The sequence below is a fragment of the Suncus etruscus genome, chromosome 12 (genome assembly GCF_024139225.1).
Source record: "Suncus etruscus isolate mSunEtr1 chromosome 12, mSunEtr1.pri.cur, whole genome shotgun sequence".
NCBI lineage: Eukaryota > Metazoa > Chordata > Mammalia > Eulipotyphla > Soricidae > Suncus > Suncus etruscus.
Genome location: NC_064859.1, coordinates 66,521,190 through 66,542,479, shown reverse-complemented (window position 1 = coordinate 66,542,479; position 21,290 = coordinate 66,521,190). Strand labels below are relative to the sequence as shown.

At 40.9% G+C, this 21,290-nt stretch overlaps 1 protein-coding gene across 1 annotated transcript in view; it reads right to left on the bottom strand.

The window, feature by feature from the left end:
• Positions 1 to 827: 827 nt before the first annotated feature.
• The window catches only part of TPO (thyroid peroxidase), a 127,097-nt gene continuing 106,634 nt past the window's right edge, over positions 828 to 21,290 (bottom strand). Inside the window, exons 16-19 of the mRNA XM_049784653.1 lie at positions 21,136 to 21,215; positions 20,007 to 20,112; positions 2,557 to 2,686; positions 828 to 1,295 (exon numbers count right to left, since the gene is read on the bottom strand). Of these exons, the coding sequence (XP_049640610.1) occupies positions 828 to 1,295; positions 2,557 to 2,686; positions 20,007 to 20,112; positions 21,136 to 21,215 (784 nt within the window). The remainder of the gene's footprint in view (positions 1,296 to 2,556; positions 2,687 to 20,006; positions 20,113 to 21,135; positions 21,216 to 21,290) is intronic.

Here is a 21,290-nt window from a genome sequence, read left to right as displayed (position 1 = left end):
TGTTGCCATCTTTCTGTCAGAACCACATTCTCAGCTGTGGCAGGCAATGGAGACTCCCAAAGTGACAGAGCTAGTATGGAGGCCACAGAAGATGGGCTACTGCTTCTAGGGAAGGGAATGGACAGCAGCAGTGATAAAATGAGGTTAAGAGTGTGAAGAGTCCCTCCCCCTGGCATTGGGTGGGAAGAAATGGTTTAGAAATACATACACCAAGCAAAGGAATTACAAATTAGTGCCCCAGGGAAGAAATCAGGAGTTTTCCACCCTCAGAGGTTCTCTGTGTTCCTCAAAGTGATTAGAAACGACCCTGGGTTTGCCTTTCCTGGAAAAGCAGATCTAGAGGTGCTTTCAGAAAGAGAAAGCTGTATGGAAGGTGTTTGTGTTGTGTCTGCCAGGCACTGTACAGGCCACTGTCATGAAACCATGTGGGTGGTGCCCAGCTCCCCTTCTTCGTGACTCTGTGACTGTGCAGTCTTTTAACATGAAGGGAATGACCCCAGTGGTGCTGTTGTTTAAAACCTTTTATTGAGATACAGTTGATTTACAGGAGTGCAAATGTTTATGCTGTAAGAATGCAATCTCATCTCAACACACCCACCATGAGAGTGCCAGTATCCAGCACCCCAAATCCCCACTCTGTCCTGTAGTAACCTTGTCATTAGATGTTTGCCATTCCCTTGCCTTATTTATTTATATCTCACCTGTAAGAAAGATCAGCTAGAAATTGTCTTTATTCTTATTTATGACTCCCCTCTTATTCCATTCATGGTGTAACAAGAGGCAAGATTTCCTCTGTCCTCATAGCTGAGAATTTGGACCAGGTTCACTCAGTGATCATAAGTACTTGAATTGTTCCCACAATTTGGTTCTTGTAACTGTTTTGGCCAAGAAGTTTTCCCACTCAACTGCTGAGAGGTTCCTGGTCCAATAGGCACTGGTTGCTCCGTGACAGCATCAGGGACACTGGCTGTGTTGGGTTCCAGATGGAGAAGCCTTGGTTCCTTGGAACAAACCAGCACCTGTGACCCACAAGGAAGGTCCTGGGACACAGAGAATGCACTGAACACTTGGAAGAGAACATGCTGTGGCTCTGGAGCCTCATACATGTGCCTGGGGTACACTGACTTTAGGGTGACCAAAGTTACACTGTGGATTTCAAAGGCACTGAACCAAACAGCCAGGTTCTGGGCTTCAGAAGGAGTCAGGGGCAACCTCCCATCTGCTTCTGCTACCTCCAGGGCAGGAGAGTTTAGTACTAAATTCCTTTTACACTCAATGTCAGTGGGGACACCATGCTATTTCTCACAGAGTCAAGGACAGAAATGGGCCTTTTTTAAAAAGCATCACTTGAGATGCACATAAGGTAAAAGAAGTAAAAGGTTTAGATACTTTTTCCATGCTGATTATAATTATTGTGTGTTTAAAGTATATTAAAAATTATATATTAATTTAGCATGGATTTACAATATTATGTGTTTTGTAGAGCACGTTTCATGAAACTTATGCACTATCTTCAGTGTTAAGGAGGCCCCTTAAGGTACAATTTAAAAATAAGCATTTTATTTAGTTTCTAGTTAGTCTTCAGTTATGTACATCAGATAATGTTGAAGCAAATTCTCAAAAGAAGTTCTTTCCCTTTCCAAACTGTTTCATATAAATGGAAGGCATTGCTATTCTTTTCACTTTGACTAACAGATTAGAAATTGTCTGCATTTTTAAAATTGTGATTTAGGGAACCAGAGAGGTAGAACAAGAGTTGAGGCATTTCCCTTGCATGTGGCCAAGGCTGCCTATTACCCTGGTTCAAATCTCTGGTACTACATGTCAGGGGTCACTTTTTGGGGGCGGGCACACACTGTTATGCTCAGGGATACTGGCTATGCACTTAGAAATCACTCCTAACTTGGGGGACTATATGAGATGCCAGGTGATCGAATCGTGCTGCCTGTCCTAGGTTAACGCTTGCAAGGCAAACCTTACCACTTGTGCCACCGCTACGGCCCCCAGGGGTCACTTTTGAGCACAGAACTTGGAATAGCTCTTGAGTACCACCAATGGAGCCTAACCTCCACCTGCTTTCCCAAATTCCCCAAGTGGGTTAAATATTGGTCAAACTGTTTATTTCTTATAAATGCTCTTTTGTAAGAAAAAACAGCAGAGCGGTAGAGGAGGTCATAAAGGACATGAGTTAAAAGGAAAACTAGCAGTTAACCCTCTGTGCTAGAACATCATAACTACAATGATTTATAAAGCTAGGGATGTCTACCGTCTCATACAATTAAGAAGGTAGGTAAGAATGTACCCATCCGGGGCCGGAGAGATAACATGGAGGTAAGGTGTTTGCCTTTCATGCAGAAGGATGGTGGTTCAAATCCCGGCATCCCATATGGTCCCCTGTGCCTGCCAGAGGCGATTTCTGAGCATAGAGCCAGGAGTAACTCCTGAGTGCAGCTGGCTGTGACCCAAAAACCACACACACACACACACACACACACACACATACATACACACACACACATACATACACACACACACACAAAAAAAGAATGTACCCACCTGCTCAGTTCCCTTTGCAGAACTGTGCTGGGAAGCATCCATTTCTTGGTATCTTCCACAGGTTAGCTGGGAAGGAATTTTTTCATTTTTCTCAATGATTGGCAGTAAGGATTTCCCATCAGCATGAGCCCTGTGGAGTAAATACAGAGTAACTAAGTGAAAAATTAAATATTAAAACATCAGTTCACCGCTCATGTTGACTTTTGTATGTTTTCTTGTTTGCTCTATTATTTTAGGGAGGAGGGGTTGATGTACATAACTTGGAAGAACTGTGATGATCTCAGAAGGACTCTTTCTACCCTATTGTCCTTGAATCTGTTCAAAGTTTGTCTCCTCATATTTAAGAGTATTTGAGTGGTTCTATTTCACTTCATTAAATACTGAATTTAACTAGTAAATCCACTATGTATGTGGAAATTAATCAATACATTTGTGGACAAAACCATCAAGTTAAAGGAAATTTCTCAGGGAAGTATATATATGAAAACACAATGTACATACTTAGGTGATGCAGCAGCAGCAATGATACTTTAGCAAAACACTGTCATATAGAAGGAGACTTTGGGACTTTGACTGGGACACAGGTCAGTGGATAGATACTTGCCTAACATACACCAGACTTAGTTTTGTTTTGTTTTGCTTTTTAGGCCACACCCAGTGACACTCAGGGGTTACTCCTGGCTATGAGCTCAGAAATTGCTCCTGGCTTGGGGACTACATAGAATGTCAGGGGGTCAAACTGTGGTCCATCCTAGGTAACCCTGCGTGCAAGGCAAATGCCATAACTGTGCCAACACTCTGTCCCTCAGACTCAGTTTTGATTACTGGCACCATATGATCTCCTGAGCATCACCTTATGCAGTCTGAAGGTCCCTGAGCACATTCTGGGTGGCACAGGCATTTTTGATCCCCGAAGGAGGAAAGCAGTATAACATTCACAGGCCCCTGCACTGGGCTACTTGGCCTGGTTGGCCACCAATCAAGGATAAGGCCTCCGGACATCCCAAACACTGCTTGAGTGCTCTCTTCTTCCCCAAATACATACAAATAACCTAAATTTATATCTCTAGGGATTAAAATAGAAAAATAACTGAGCCTAAAGGAGTAAAATAAAAGGACATGACAGATTCCAGAGTGGATAAGATTGAAGTAGAAGATAGATAAGATTTATTGAGTGATGGCCCTGATCTTGGCCCCTACATTCTACCTCCTTTGAGCCACTTCCCTATTATTCTATTTAAATTATTACTAAAACTTGCTGTCTCATCCAAAAGTTTTCAAGATGGACCCATCATCATGCCAGGGAAAGAAATCAACTGGTCACATGCTATCCTGACCCTCCCAGAAGAGGCCATATTATGAATGAGGCTTTGATTTTGCTCTCCACCCTATCTGGGATGTCTTATTTTGGATGCTGGGAATCTCTTTTGTAACTAGCTGCTTCCTAAAAGGCTTCCAAAGAATAGTCTCTTTCTCACCAAGGTCCAAAGCAAGCATCATATAAAGTACAAAGCATCATTCTTTTGTTTTTTTCATTGTTTTCTATTTTCTCTGTTGGTAAGTCACCTGAGTCACATGACTCATGGTTGTCTAACATAGTTCAGGCTGGTAATAAAGTATGAGTAGAAAAAAGACATTAAAATAATACATACCTTCTGGCATATAATTTAGAACATGGAAAATTACATTAACTTATATGATAATTCTATTAGAAGTGACTATGCTTGTCTTTAAACAGAAATATGAGCCTGAGTATGTGAGAAATACTCATATCTCTTGACCTTCATGAATACAGCACTAACTCCATATGGAGGGCACTTGTTTAGGAAAACAAACTGCTTTCCTCTGATAAGAACAAAGATAAGAACAGACCACTGACATAAGCCCAGACCTCCTTTAACTTTGCTTTCAAGGGTGACCCTTTCATGTCGGTTAATCCCTCTGTAGACATGTCCCCACGTTCAAAAAGTTTAAAATCACCTTTAGGGCCTATGAGCCCTTTTTTGCTATTTCAGGTCACTTTGTGTTTCTCTGTTCTGATCCATTTAAGCTGATTTGAGCCTTTAATTCTCAAAGGCAAAAATTTTTTTTTCAGAAATTAAAATTTGAGATATCCACAAAGTACTTCATTGACTGTTTTTTTTTTTAAACTCAAACCTGGTCTGTCCAAAAGGCAGCAGGAGGCAAAGGCCACCTCAAATATTTAAGCTTTCTTAGCCTTACAGGGCTTGGGGATTTATTCCCTTTAAGATGAACCCAGTTTGCTTTAGGGAAAAAGATATCTGGATCTGCTCTAGTAAGGAAACAAATTGCTCTGGTCTGTGATCATACATAGCAACATTCTGGTTCCTTTGTGTGCTGTGTAGGTGATGGGCTGAGATTCTCTATGAAACTGAAAACATTGTTGGAAATTCTTAGCATCTCTACAGTGCTCCACCAGTCTGGGTAGAAAAGTAGGGAATCTCTCCAGTTCAAGACCTGTTCTCCAAGTTCATTTGGACCATGTTTAAGGCAACAAGTCACAGAATGGTGCCAATTTTGTGGGTAAGATATCTCTATTATAGATAGGATCAGACTCTGGAAAGGAAATTTTACCATAATAAAATTAAAAGTGAAAAACCAAGGCTGTCTAGCTGTATTTTCCAATATGACTATCTGGGTTGTGCTTTCAGTTTGATCTTATCCATAAGTAGAAAAATAGTTTTGGGGTGACAGTGATGACACAGGATTCCCTGAAACATCACAAATCCAGTTGGACCCTGCAAGAAGACTGCCATAGAAGGTGAAGGGTCCTGGGTATATGGTTTGTGGATGCCATCTTAGCTGTAAATAAGTCCTTGAGAGAGAGAAAAAAAGACTCTCAGCCTAGTCTCACTTGATGCACCTTTCTCCAATCAGACATTCAACCTGATCAAATCAAATATCAATCATGAAACATGAACAATTACTGCCTTCTGCTCTGAAATGGGACCACTGGTGTTAGGTCCTGCTCACAGGTCACTCACCCAGAGGAAGCAATAGAGATCTATTTTATATATAAGACCAAGATTAATGAGTTTTTAGATCAAGTTTTATAGTCTATTTGTAATTTCAATAGTAAAGCAACTGGAATTGGCCATGGGATGTTTTATTGCAGAGATGTCTTCAAGAAATATCTGACTAAACACGATATGACCATCTCTTGTTTTCTGCCACAGATGTAAGACCCATAGTTACACTTTGTGTTTTGTAGATGCCATGACATTGGAGTGGATGCCACAGTATCTGAAGTGCATCTCTACAGTTCATATTTAGTCAAGTGCTCTTTATTAGAGAAAGGTGCACTGAAGTCAATAAAATTGATTAGGAGCTCAAGGGATAAGTATGTTGTAAAATTGAATTTTGTGATGCTTATTTCTCTGTCTTGCTGCCCTATAATAATCAATCTGTGACAATGGTTCCTAGATGGCAGATTCACAGGGATGGTTGAGATTGCAGGGAGTTTTCACTTGACCCACATGAGGAGTGTGCAAGTCTCTATAAAATGACCAGCCAATTTCCTACTATGTGAAAATTTCCCACATGTGAAAGTGGGAAAGTGGTTGAGAGACAGATTCTTATAAGCAGATACTTAGGAAGATCTTTATAGACTAAAAAATTCTAATGGATCCATTGATGAAATGATGTGAATTCCGTGTGGGAAATGCAGAAAAGGAGCCATATCCATGCCTCTCTCCCACTTCTCCATGTGTGTTGGTCCCTCATTCTGTCATTTCACCAGGGCAGAGGCCACTGAAGTAAGTTTATTGTCAGGGAAGTGCAGTCTCCACCCCTGCCAAAGTTAAGGATGTTCTAATAACTCTTACAGAGATCATGATCATCCCTATCATATTACTGTCAGGAGGGATACCAGCTGATTTGTACACTCACATATATTTGTGTAGAGGAAACTGGCTTGTCTGGGCTGCAGAATTGCTGTTGTTTAGAAAAATAAAAATGGGTCACTAACCACCTTGGAAAAACAACAGTATCCAAGTTCCTCATAATTTTGTCATTAATGATCTGTGATCATTTAATGAAATGCAGGAAAGTGTGTGTGTGTGTGTGTGTGTGTGTGTGTGTGTGTTCTGAAACAGAGTATGAACTACCTTCAGCAATGTGTGGAGGTTACTTCTGAGTCAGTACGTGGGGTCACTCTCTGTGGTGCTAGGGTGCACATGATGATTGGAATTACACTTGGAGTTCCCACATGCAAAGCATGTGCTAACTACATAATTTTCATTTTGAGGTTAATTACAAGGTTGTTTCTTTTTTTTCAGTACTGAAGAAAATAAAACAAAGGTTTTGTTAAGGAATACTTCTATTTGAGGAAAATGGTATGTTCTTAAAGGTTCTTACTAAACTATAAATCTGGCCTTCAGAATCACAGACCACACCTTACTGCCTTAGAGGCCAGGGGTGAGAGGGCTAGCTGCCAAGATAAGGCACTCCACACTTGACATTAAAATAACAATGAACAGAGAACCTCTGGGTCTTCTTAACTCTTCTTAACAGAAGGTGCTTTGGGCCTCTCATCATCATCAGTTTGTATTTGGAAAGAAGCAGAATGTCAATATAACTAGTATATTAATAAAGCATTTCTTGAAAAATGTCCATGTTTTTACTGATTTGCTAATACTTTTTCTTCCTAGTGTCAATTAAGATAATGTAGCGCCTAGACAAATTGCACAGTGTCTTTAATATCTCTTGAGTAGAAATTGTATGTTTACCAGGAATTCCTGACACTACTTGCTGATTTTGGCTTTCAGATGCTTATGCCAATTACTTATTTTGACAGCCCTGGTATCCCCTGGTACCCCTCCTGGTCCCACCATTGTGTTGTCTACTGTGAAGTCTTGGTGTTACAGCCTGTCTGGAACTACTTTCTGGCTCTGGGGTGGACAGTCCTCATCTCAGGAAGAACATTTTTCTGAAATTAAGTTCAGAAAAATATGGTGGATGCTTAAGATCTGCTGAGGGAGGTGAGTGCAGTTGGAGCCACCTCCCATGGAGGAAACACAGCCCCAGATACCTGAGCAGAGCCAGACCTGATGTCTCCAGTCCCTTGCTTTTCCATTGTGAGGAGTTGTTCTATACTCTCCTCCCATACACACAGCCACCTGATGTCCTTGTTTCCAAAAGTCTCCCTTTCCCCCCTTATATTCTTCCCATTTTTAGCAATAATATTTCTGTGACTATCATATTCTCTTTACTCTCTTCCCCTTAGTGTTTTGGGGATGTGACATAAACAGTCACACCACCCACACTGGGGCCAGGATGTTCTTCTCACAGTCCTCCCCACCTTGAATATTTCCCCCAACTCCCAATGACAATAGAGCAGATTCGATTCTCCTGGGAAGTTTCAGCAAGCACAGAACTGAGATCACAGTCGCTGCTCTCTTGGAGTTTTAGTTTCAAACTTCTCCAAAAACTAAGTTCCATCTCAAAAACATTAAAATCACTCAAGCAAATAGTTCATTTGACTCTTTTGGTAAATCAATGATCCCACATTAATTTCATGCACTGATTTTGTTTGGAGGTTGTATAGACTCAATCTATAAGCTTGGGTTTGTGAAAGCAGGTGAAGAACTCTGATTAGTAAATTTTGAAAATTAATCATTATCTCAGTACTTTTTTCCTTCACTTAAAATAACATTGCATTATAACAATATGTAAGCTTCAAAATCAATATATATACTAAAAATCAATATATGTGAACCAATAAAAATCAATACATATTGATTATACATATAATCAACATATATATACATATATATATACCACATTAAGTTTTTAAACCTTAAGAATCCATAGGATCTAATGATTTAAAGCTAATTAGAGCCATAATCCCAAATATACTATCAAAAGTCAAAGTTCAGAGTTTCTAGGATGATTTTTGGGAATTTTCTCTGGGCAAGTAATTTCCACGCACTTAGAGTCTGCCTCATTAAAGGAGAATGTTGTGAGTTTATTGGGGTGAAATATATACAAGTGTTATGTGCTTTAACTAGGGATAGATTTTAAGTCCAGAGTCTTGTCTATCATACACCGTGGACTAAAGCTTCATGACACCCATTTGCATAATCGGTAGGAGAGTAAATGCGGACTTATAGCTGTAGTGATAAAACATCCACACAGCACTTTATTGTCAGAAGGAGGCCCAGGCAGTCAGCTGGCCCTATGTCGGTCCACATGCACCTGTCCTTCAAGCAGCATGGTTGTTATTGATTTCTTGTCTTGCTGAGCAGAGTGTGCACAGAGATGATTCTCCTGCTCCTTCAGTCACAGCTCCCAGCACTGGGGACCTCTGAGACTGAACCTGTCTCCCAGCAGGTGACAAGAGAGCTGCTGTGGTCATTGTGAACCTAGGAGGGTTGTGGTCATTGATAAGCTCCAGATACCCACTCTCCAGACCCTCGATCTTCCTCCCTGCTGCAAGCAAATGTCACTTAATCAAGGAACAAGGTTAATGAGCAGGAACAGAGAAAAAATACAGAATTTCTCAGCTTTGTCTGAGAACTCTCTTCTGAGGCTGTGCTGTTGAACAGGGTTGAGATGAAGAGGAGAGTAGAGGACAAGATTTCTCTGTCAGGGGATGTACAATCACATGCTTTCTCCATTTTGGATTAATAGATACATATGTCTTCAGTAAAGAAAACTCCCAAGTATATTCTCCTTTTAATCCATGACCTCAGTGAGTCAGACAGAAGGGAAAAGTTGATGTTGAAGAGGCTTTTTTAGACATTGTATTAGGAAAGCAGAGAGGACTAGATATCCTCACATTTTATTCCTCATAAAGCTCTTAGTACTTAGTACTTTGTGTTTGGCCTAACTCAGACTCAGCAGACAATACATCCTTAGTGTCATATATTATGGCTTGAACCTGGTTTGTCTTGGCAAACTCACTCTGCCTCTCTACATGTTTTTCATTTGCAAAATGGGATACAATGCAAAGAAGCCATGAAGAGAAAATGTAGAACCCAAATCTTGCATTTAATAGACAGTTCCAGAATACTGGAGTATGCATTTTTTGCTTCTTGTTTCTCTGTTCTTAAGGTACCTAATGTCAAATCAGTTTTATAATTAGTAAAAAATTTATAATTAGCAAAAAATATGTGGCTTGATCTTTACCTTCAGAAACATGCTCCCTATTTTGGGAGCCAACATTTATATAAACTAGGAAAATGTGGGTAAGAAGGAATAAAGCAAACATCAGAAGAAGAGTTCTCACAAGAGTTCTAAACTAAGCTGCCAAATATAAAAATACAAGCAGCATCAGTCACAATAAGCAGAAGGTAGATGCAACACAAGAATCCGTCATTAGATAAATAAAACATGGTAGAGACATACAACAGGATATCATGCAGCTTTTAAAGTCAGGGTCTCTGGCAAATGCTACTCTCTGGATATTATAGAAATGAAAAATGTCACTTGCAGAAGGAAAACGCTGACTGATTTTACTTCTATAAGTCTCTTAGAGAAGACATCCTCATAGAGACAGAAAGTTCACTGGGGGTGATGCCAAGAAATGGAAAAAATATTTAGTGGAGTGTAGTGGAAACCCCATGCTCCAAATCTGTGGAATTAGAGAACGTGGGTCTGGTAGCAAATGCCAAACATGAGAAATAATCCACATAATGTTGAAGAGAGTAAAATAAGTTCAGAAAACTTCCCTGCAAACTTTTTGTTCACTGGCAAAAGAAACCAGTAGGCAGATAGACAAGTTGTGGAGTTGAAACCACACGTAGCTTCTCCCTGAGACCTGATGTCTTTATTGGGAAGAGAAGAATCACCCCCATGGGTAGAGAACAGATAGGGGTAGGGGACCAATCCAGAAGTACTTCTTCCAGTCCATGTGTGACAAGCACAAACAAAGAAGAATTATACTGAATTGAGTGAAAATCAGTTACTCTAACAATGGAGCTTGTTGGTGTTTTCATAATAGATACAATTTCATGTTGGGAAGACAAGAAAATTCTGGAGATGGTTGTTTTGAATGCACAACTTGAATGCACTTAATGTCATTGAACTGTGCATTTTGTTAAGCTATGTCATGTGTGTTTTTCCGTCTTTGGAGAACAGGAGGGCATTCCTATTAACTGTGGAATTTCTTCCTCCTATCCATTGTGGCATACAGGAGTCTTGGAGGGCTGTTGGAGATCCTCTGTGGAATCAGACCTGCAGGGAGCTGTGTGGTGAACTAAAGGTCACTTCTGAATTCTCAGCCACATTCAGCCCACTAAATGTCTGTTCAGGTCCACAGGAGGGTGGGTAAAAAGTGAGTGCTAACTTCTATTTTTTCAGAGTGCTAAATCCTTTAAATGATCAAGTAAGACAGACCTCCTCCCATCGTGACCCACCAAGACTGGTCTGCTCTTAGAATGACAATGAGAGAATATCTACTGAGTTCTGGCTGTGGGCTGAGGCATCCTGCATTTATATACTGGCTCTCATCCTGACAGAAGCCTGGGGTCAGGTATGATTGTTCTTTTCCCAAAAGAACCCTGACATTCAGAAGGATTGAACACTTGTTCAAGTTTGCAGGTTCCAGAAGGTGGGTACTTGTGAGTGACTGGGGGTGCGTGAGGGAAGTTTTTAAGCACAGAGGGAGGTCTTAGTGGGTGTCAGTTCCATCTATAATCTAAGGAACTCTCAAGGATTCAATAAGCTTCTTGGTTTAGGTAACAGACCTAAAATTTCTGTGAAGCGCAGTTGGGAGAAAGAAGCGTACCCCCTGTTGGGGTATTTAATGAGATTCTATATCACATAATTCAATGCCTCAGTTTTTGTCACCTCCCCATGTGTGAATGATGGAAACAGCAGCCAAGGTCATATTATTAAAGCGGGTTTGATTGGACTATTTCCAAGACACAATCTAATACTGCGATATTGGGTACTTTCAAAAACATGTCCCAAGATGCATTGACAACCACACTTAACAGCACAGCACCATCGACCTTGATCTTTGTAGGATTGTGTGTTCTCAGAAAAAGTAATTTAACAAACAGGGAAATATAAACATTCTTTTCAGAAAGAAAAACACAAGAAATATTCTCTCTTTAAAGGGTCAAAGAAGTTTTTACCTTTTAGTTTCAATTCTCTTATTTTCTGTACCATGAAATTATGAAACAAACACTTTTTTTTTTTGCAAGAAGTGCCTAAAAGCATTTTCATGTTTTTCCACACTTTCAAAATATAGGGTCCTTCTGTCTAAGCCTTCAAATTTCTCAAGACAGGAGAGACCTGGTGGTGAACTTTGTTCTGAGGTAGGGTTGCTCTTCACCTAACAGAGTAACAAGGAAGTGTGTAACTGACCTGGTTCTGACCAGTGGGAAATCTGTGGGTTTAGATCAAGTAAGTTTGGAGATGGGGTGAGAATTTGGCAAGATCAGGTTTTGCAGAAAGGAAGAGCATCCTGCTGTTCACTTCAGTTTCAAGGGCTCAGGAACAAGGCTTACTTTGAATATATAAGACTCTGGGTTTTGTCCTAAATGTGTTTTCTAAGCTCAGCTCTTCATTGAACTGATAAGAGGAGACCTCAAAGGACTTAGTGAGGGGAGAAGTCTTATGTTTGCAACCCCTTTTAGCAAAAGCAGCCCTCTCAGGTCAGTCCAGAACCAGCAGGCCAGATGACTTCTCTCACATGAAGCATGTGTCCTTCCCTGGGCCCTGTCCTTTCTGCAACCATCACTGGACATCTGCTTGATGCACACACATTTCTAGGGGGTTGATGGTCACCTATGTAGATACAGAAACCAGAGAAACCAGGGTTTCTCATCATTGTGACTGGTAGAAGAAGGACCATGGAAACAGAACATGTATGGACTATGGTATCCCCAATGCTTGCCTAGAAGGTTATTGGGTAAGCCCAGGAGAAGGAAATTCTGGTTTTCAAAAGCTGACTAGAAGGCTAACAATCGTAAGAGGAGATAAGAAAATGGTAAAGAAACCATCATGCAGATGCTTCCACCAGCAGCCAGAGACCCCAGCTACCTCAAAAACACACAGCACCTCTACCAGAGCTTTCAGCTTCATGTTGACAGGTTAGAAATGCTTCTCAGGAATTAAACTCTCCCTGGGGGAATTCCTAATACAGCTCTGGCACCAACTTGCCCAGAGTAGGTTCATACAACATCCTGTCAATGAGGAAACATCATCAACTTGACCTAAGGGCAGGTTACCTTACCTCATCATGTAATGGTGAGATGAAATCACAAGACAGTCCTTTGATCTGTGCAAAAACCAAAATCATTAAATACAGAAGACTGACTATAACAACAGTGACTGAGCAAAACATCTGTAACAAGAAAGAATGACTCTATTCTAAACTTCATCCTAGGATCTGTGCAAAAACCAAGATCTTTAATTACAGAGGACTGAATTTGACAACCATAACTGAGCAGAACATTTTCTGGCATCAGAAATCACTGTGGATTTCACAGTGAACAGGTATGGAGCCTGTTGTTGGGTTCATGAGAGTATACTTCAAAGGTGGAGATATCCTATATCTCTTAGGTCAAGGGAATTTCCTTTCTAATTTCCCCAATACTTGATGTGCCTATGCAAAAAAAAAAAAAAAAAAAAACCAACACAAAACAAAACAAAAAAACTTGCCATACTGTGGGTATCCCTTCCTCCAAGGTCCTTGCCTAGGCTTCCTGTTAATGTTAATTCTACCTGGGGTGGGGCGGTTATTTTGAAGAAAGGAAAGAAAGAGTCTGGCTGGAGGGGTGGTGGTGGAAGAGAGAGAAGAAAGAGCAGAAAGCCAGAGGAGAGCAGGAGAGAAGAAGCTTTTTGGAATAAGCTTAGCATAGAAGTCATGTGAGGAAAATCATATAGCAGATAGGGCCTTGGAATAAATCTGGCTGACTTCAATGAAACTTTAACTGACTGCTTGTAAATTATTTCTCCACCACTACTACCCTGTGTCTTCAGAACTGTCTGCCAAAGGGGCAAAATGTGCCATGCCAAGAAAGACTTCACTCCAACTTGTGGATTTAGATTTTATATTTCATATTAAATCAATGCCATACCAGTCTCCCTCCTTTTTTTTAACTCATATTTATAGCTTCTAGACAGGGGCTCCCACTTGTTTTTCTTTTCTTTCTGTTGTTTTGTTTTTGTTGTTATTGTTTTGTTTTGGGGCCACATCTGGTGACGCTCAGGGGTTACTCCTGGCTATGCACTCAGAAATTGCTCCTGGTTTGGCGGACCATATGGGATTCAGGGGATCAAATCCAGGTTGGTCCTGGGTCAGCCGCTTGCAAGGCATATTGCTGTACTATAGCTCCAGCCCCTGTAAACATTAATAAATAAATTAATTAATTAATTGGGTTTTGGACCACACGATGTTGCCCAGGGGTTACTCCTGGCTCTGCACTCAGAAATCCCTCCTGGCAGGCTTGGCGGGATCATATGGAATGCTAGCAATTGAACCCAGTCCTATCCCAGGTCAGCTGTATGCAAGGTAAACATCCTATCTCTGTGCTATCCCTCTGGGCTGTTTACTTGTTTTTATTTTAATCAAAAATATAGAACATGAATAATCTTGTTCTGCATCATATTTTTATGTCTTCCTACAAACTGAGAAAAAAAGTGGATGGTACCAGGGGCAAAGCAGTCTCATGAGCATTGAGTGGAAATCAAAAATGATCAGACCAAAATACCCAACCCAAAGCTAATGACAATAGAATCAAGAGATCCAAACCACAACAAGCTATACAAAAAAGGGACCTGTTGCACTAGCAGTTCAGGGAGCTAAGTGTGGAGGTATGGGAATAGTGATGGAGGGAGTTCAACACTGGTGGTGGGAATTGCTCTCATTCACGGTAATTATGTACCTTAAATATAACTTTGAAAGACTTGTAATTCACATTGGTCTCATAAAAATAATAAAAAAATGAAATGAAGTGCTTCAATTCCTAGGCTTTATACATTGTGGTTCAAGGTGGTCACAGACACTTCAGACTTTTAATCCTCACTGGAATCTTGGGTACCTGGGATAACACACAACATTCCTGGCAGCCCCAGGGCCTCAGAGCCACCTTGCAGATATGAATCCACTATGATGCAGTGTCAACCCTAATTCACACACACCCCAGAACTACTTTGGAATGGGACATTCTTGAAATAGGACCAGCTGCCATAGCTATGAGATACACAGTTCAGCCTCTGGTGTGAACAGTGAGGTCTGGGCTGGAGTCTCTGAGTGAAAACAGTCACAGATCATGTTTCCTATGACAGAGATGCCATCCTTGATGGATGGCTGTCTAATAACATAGTTCTGGTAGGTTCCAGCAAAGAGGGCAATCTGAATGCAGCTTAGAAGAGCTGCTAGTGCAGAATAACACAAACCCTTTTGCATTCAACCAAACTGTTTTAAACAAAAGACACACAGACCAGGAGGAGTTTGAGGGAGAAAGATATAGCTCTCTTCTAGGAAAAGGACATTTCTGGGTCCCTTTGACTCTGCAGAATCAACCAAGGAAGTAACCAAGTGACCACTGACTAGGATTCTTCCTCCCCTGCCTCCTGCTTAGAAAACTCTCTTCTGTCCCCTCTGCCTCTCTTCCCATCACAGGACCTTCCAGAGTGGGGCAGGCTGGCAGGAACTCTACCCAAGCAGCATCATTAGCTCAATTCTGCAGATGCCCAGAGAGTCTTTGAGATATAGGACATGAAGCCCAAGGTGGTTTGCAGTGAAATGATGGTGTAGCAACTGAGTTCAGTGAAAGTGACTCTAGAGGAGACAGTAGCGTCATCACAGTGACTTCATGTGGTTGGAAAGTCCCAGTACAGGTGCAAAACTGTGTTCTTTCTACTACCAGGAAGAAGATGGGCTTGCTGTACCCAACTTCTCTCTGCTACCTGAAGTTGATTTTTCTAAGCCACAGTACTAAAAATCCTGCAAAACCATTAGACCCTCTGAATGCCTTTCCCACTGTCTCTGCCCAGGTGCAGCTTTTCCTCCCAGGATTTACTTCCTCCAACTTCCCGGTGCAGAGAAAACTGTTCTTTTCTCATTGATCTGTATGTGCCTGAATGTGGCATGTGCCCTGGAATGTGTGAGCTGGGAGTAGGATCAGGGTTTAGTAGCAGCCACTGACTGGGCAGTCAGGTTGCCACCGTCTGGCTTTCAGGCCTTAATGGTAAGTTCAAGGTTTTCTCACAAAGTCTATCTGGTTTGTATGTGCCTTGACCCTCAGCTCTGTGCACTACAGACATGAGAAGGCTTTTAGTCTTGTTAAAAGAGAAGCTTCTTTGCCAATTACAACAAAGGAAAGACTGGATATGCCAGTGAAATGCCTGCCCCTTCCTTTCCAGACCATCCAGAGCCATGGATTAGAAATGCTGGGGAAAGGAAAAGGTAAGAAGTCTCTGTAACTTGGGTTGATATTATAAAGAGACAGGATGGTATCCCCCATACATACCACAGCTCCATCATTGAGTGGAGGTGACAGGAAAGAGAATGACCCAGTTTTTAACTGAGAACTGCTGGAGGCAAAAGGATTTACCTCATTATAATGGCTCCCCCACCCCCTGTTCAACTTCTGCTGGTAGTGAGGTATTCTAAATGCTGCCTGTCTTCAGGGGCAGGCCTTGGATGGCCATTTGCAGCAGAAGCATCTACAGGGAGATTGTGCAGATCTTGTTTGTTCTTGAGTATTGAATTATGCTGGTAAACTCTCCTGCCTCACTCAGAAGCATCAGGATGTGTTTGTGAAGAGTAGTGACACCATCTTTGAATCCTTGCCATAAATCACATTCCATCCTGTCCCAAGTGTAAGATTTGGGAATGAATGTGCATGCCTTTCTGGACGCTGAAAGGAAGTAAAGTGATATGCATGATTCTTCTTCAATACCAGTATTCAAACCACAGTGTCTAGAAGATTAAAGGAAAACAGAGAGAGAAAGAGAAAGACAGAGACAGAGAAGAAAATGTCTGCCATAGAACTAGGCAGGGGAGAGAGCAGTGGGGAGGGTGGGAGGGAAACAGTGACATTGGTTGTGTGAACTGTGCATAGTGAATGTTGCAAATTATATGACTGAAACTCAATTGTGAACAACTTTCTAACTGTGTAGCTCATGGTGATTCAATTAAAGCATTGGTGATGGGAATGTTGCACTGGTGAAGGTGGGTGTTCTTTATATGACTGAAACCCAACTACAATCATATTTGTAATCAAGATGTTTAAATATGTGTGTGTGTGTGTGTGTGTGTGTGTGTGTGTGTGTGTGTAAAGAATGTGTATGACTTTAGGAGACAGGTTAGATACTCCCAGCTTCTGCAGGGTTCTTGCTATAGTGGGCTGCTAACATGTGTCCACTGAGACTCACATAGACCTTCCTACCCTGATTTCTGAGCTCTATTTATCAGTACTGGAAAGGTTCAGCCTTTACCAGGGGCCATGTCTGTTCTGACCTAGTCCTAAATAAGACATTTAAAAGAACATGAAGAAAGATAGATGGAAGAAACTCCAGGTTTATCTGCTCAGAAGACACCAATTAAAGCTAAAGCAAGTAAAAAAGGAGAACAGAAAGCAGCAATTCCTGTAGGAAGTTGATCAAATGTTACTTGTGGATTCCTTGGAGGAAGAGGCAAATTATCCATCTTTTTTCTCTAAGTTATAATGCCTACTTCTAGCAGTAAAACAGTAAAATATACAAATGCCCATGACATCAGATGTAGGGGAAACAGATGTGTATCATAGTGAAGTAAGCAATAAGTTTCAAGTAACTATAAAACAAAGAAGTATCTCAGAAAGAGTTCCTGTGACCAGCTCAGACATCAATGCAAACATAAAGGTTACAGATTTTAGCAGAAACCTGTTGTTCATGAGCAGATTGAGTGGAGACAACAAGAACTCATAGTTGTTTTTTTTTTTTCCACTGACAAAGCCATAACAACATTCTAATCTGCACAGAAAAGCCCCAAGCCCAGGCAATTTGGAGAAAGTCTGTAGAGTCAGCTTTGCATAAGCATCCCTGGCAGCATTTTATTCTGGTGTTGCCCACTCCCTTTAACTCTGGGTATATAGCTTCTTCCCTTTACTGGGCTCTCTTCTTCCTACACATATTTCTAAAATGGAACTATTTACTTCACTATTCCTCCTCTCCTGAAATTCCTCTTGGTGAGAAAAGACAATGAATCTAGGAAAACTGGCTGGAGACTAGAGCTGAATTTTCCTTTTCTTACAAAGAACAACCTTGCTTCTGCTTGAGAACTGGGAATCATGAACACTCAGGGTGGGACTTGCTCACAAGGGGTGCTGAATAAGTGGGTTTCAGATGAGCTTGACTGCTGCCTTCCTGAGGCTGGAGATCGTCATTGTCGATACTACTTCTGCTCCCCCTATATCACACCAGTGCAGCCAGGCAAGCATCAGGATACTCTGTTTCTGTTGTGCACCTCTTCCTGCTCTGTAAGTCCCCACACCTGATTTTCTTGGACACACACTTTACCAACAATAGATCAAGAACAGCAGGAGCACAACAGGAACACAGAAGTCTCAACATGCTGGCGAGAAATTAAGAGTTAGGGCAAGGAGTCAAAACAAGGACAAATAAAAGGAATGGAAACCATGCATTATAACAGGATTCATTGGCTTCTAATAAATCAATAAGCAACACTTTTGTGAAACTAAAATAGAAAGTGTTGACCTAAGAAATGGGGACTTTAGCCCCTGTCCGACACTAGCCCTCTTGCTCTCTAGATCTTTGTATATTGAACTATTCTCTCTCTCTTTCTCTCTCTCTCTCTCTCTCTCTCTCTCTCTCTCTCTCTCTCTTTCTATCTCTCTCTCACTCTCTCACACACACACACAAATACATCAGACCCCACTGACTACTGTCCATTTAATCCAACTGGCTATAAACCTGAGGTTCCAACAATCTCCTTCTTGTGAGTGAGTTGTTAGAGCAGCTCACAGAACTTAGGAAAATGCTTGTGTTGACCGATTTACTAAAGAATATGATCAAGCATACAGATAAAGAGACATTCAGGATCAGGATCAAAGGGTCCTAAGTGCAGGGAACTCTATAGGGAGTTCACTGGGGAGCATTACTGGTCCCTCTGATATCTTGGGATTTTATAGAGGCTACTCCTATAGGCATAACAATTATTAACACAATTTCCAGCTGTTCTCCACAGTCTACAAAGTGGAGGTGGGCTGAAAATTCCCCACTTGTCATTGATACCTGATCATTCTGGTGACCAATTCCCTTCAGGAACCACCTAGTTGGTAGGACTTTACTGTTCATGCTTAGACATTAGAACTAGAGATGTCCTACCAACTGGGATATTACAAGGGTTTTAGGAGTCAATGTAAAGAATTCTGAGCAGACTATTCTTGACTTGGACTCCTAAAATATTTGTTTATCCTAGGTGGTAGGAAGCTTGTCACAAAGACCAGTGAATGCAGTTAAGGTAGTACTATGATAATGATAGTTGGAAGGGATCTCTCTGGAAAGAATTGGGTGCTGAAAGGGGATATAAAGATGCATGGTACCCCTTCATTAACAATTGTGCAAAGCACAGTGCCAAAAAGGAAAATAGAGAAAAAGTGAGGAAGAGAGAACAGAGAGAGGGAGGAAAGAGTACTTGAGAGGGAGTGAGAGAGAGAAGTAACATGCCTGCCCAGAGACAGGCAGGTAATGGTGGACAGTGGAAGGGAAAGTGAGCACACTGATGGTGGTAAATGTGCACTGATGAAGGCTGGAGTATATTCTATGACTGACACTCATCATGAACAATTTTACATTCACAGTGCTTAAGTAAAGTAATTATAAAAAATAAATTTTAAAAATTACCTAAAACAATTGTGGGCAGACTGTTGTTTGTATTTCTTATTAGCTCACATTCACCTTAGCCTAAAATTTTTTTAAATGGATATAGAAAAAGGAACTGATCAATAAATCCATATGCAGAAAAATGTATTTTAATGAATATAATTTCAATTAAATAAATGCCATAAAATGAGTATAAGAAAAACAGTATAAGGAAAGTTGATCAGAAAGTTAATTTAATGGTAGTTTTTTAGTAAAAAGTACATCAATTTTTATATTTTTATGATTAAAATGTTAGTGTTGTCATTCTCCTCAAGGCATGCTGCCAAAAGAGCAGTTAGGTAGAAAATGGGAAATGGAAAGACCCAGTGATTTTTTGTTGTTGTTGTTGTTGTTGTTGAGCTGGAAATGAATGCTTATTGAACATTTACATACATCAGGAATTGCGCTAAATTTTCTCTATGTTTCTATTTCTCTCTCTTTTCGTGTCTTTCTTAGGCTTCTTCTTGAACTCTGTCTCACTACAGTTTTGTATTATATAGCTACATAGAGCAGGAATCATAGATAAACCTTTCTATGTGTACATGCATTTACACTGTGTACATATGTCTGTACAGGAAAGACCGATGAGTCAGTCAGATCAATACATCTCATCCATCCTCACCTCATATCCCCAAGGAGGAATTATCCGCTTATTGAGGGTGAGGAAGTCGCCCTCAGCTGGTCGATGACACAGCAGGCGCTGAGATGTTTCTGGAGTAAGTAATGAGAATACAGCTATGGGCTCCTTTGACAGGGGCTCTAAGAAGCAGTAGTTTGGGGAAATTGTCTTTTATTTATTTATTTTTTTTTTGGTTTTTGGGCCACACCCGGCGTTGCTCAGGGGTTACTCCTGGCTGTCTGCTCAGAAATAACTCCTGGCAGGCACAGGGGACCATGTGGGACACCGGGATTCGAACCAACCACCTTTGGTCCTGGATTGCAAGGCAAATGCTGCTGTGCCATCTCTCCGGGCCCAGGAAATTGTCTTTTAAGTCCATTCTCCAGTCAGTTCCCAAAGTGTAAAGCCAGTTTCCAAGAATGAATATAGAAAGGCAACTCCTCATATGGACTCAGCTTCCTTGAGCCTTCATTTCTCCTTTATCAGCCCCTATCACCTTCCACATTCTTTAGAAAAGTGAGACCACTGATATTCTGCTTGGTTACAAGTACCCAGATTCTAAAATTAGGTAGATAAATATCACCATCTCACCATGCCTGCCCTGTAAATATATTCATATTTTTTTTTCTTGGAAAGGTATTCATTTCATCATTAGTTGTCAATCTTAAAGAAAACAGCTATTTTTCTGTGTGTGGGGGCTGGAGGCATATTATTCTTCATAATGATAAGGTGATAGATGTTTAATAGAGATGTTTACAAATACAAAATTGCAGAGGGAAGCTAAATTACAATAATTCCAGTTTATCTCAATGTGAACAGTTAGTAGCTACAATTACAGAAGCCAGCTCACTTGAGGCTGTTTGCATGTGGCCTATTTCATTTTTATCGCTAAGGCTTAGTTGTTTCATGGTTAGCCGAGGGTTTTAATTATTGGTAATGACTATGCTTTTAAGATCAAATGCTTCTTCTAACTTGGAAACAGCTCCTTCCACTGCCCCCATCTAAGATGCAAGGGGCCCTTTGTACACTAGCTTAAACAATCTCCTCCAGTGAACAGGAATGCCTGGATGTAGAGGTAGGTATTGGATTTCAAGGGTTATTTAAGACAACAGCACCTGAAGATGAAATCATGCCCATAGTCTTTGTTGAGGCCAAGTTTGTGGTGAGGCACGTGTGTCCAGAGGCCAAGAACATGCTTTCAGAAAGGAATCACAGGTTTATCACTACTCTAACACTATTCACCTGGCAAAGTCCCTTCTAACCTGACAAG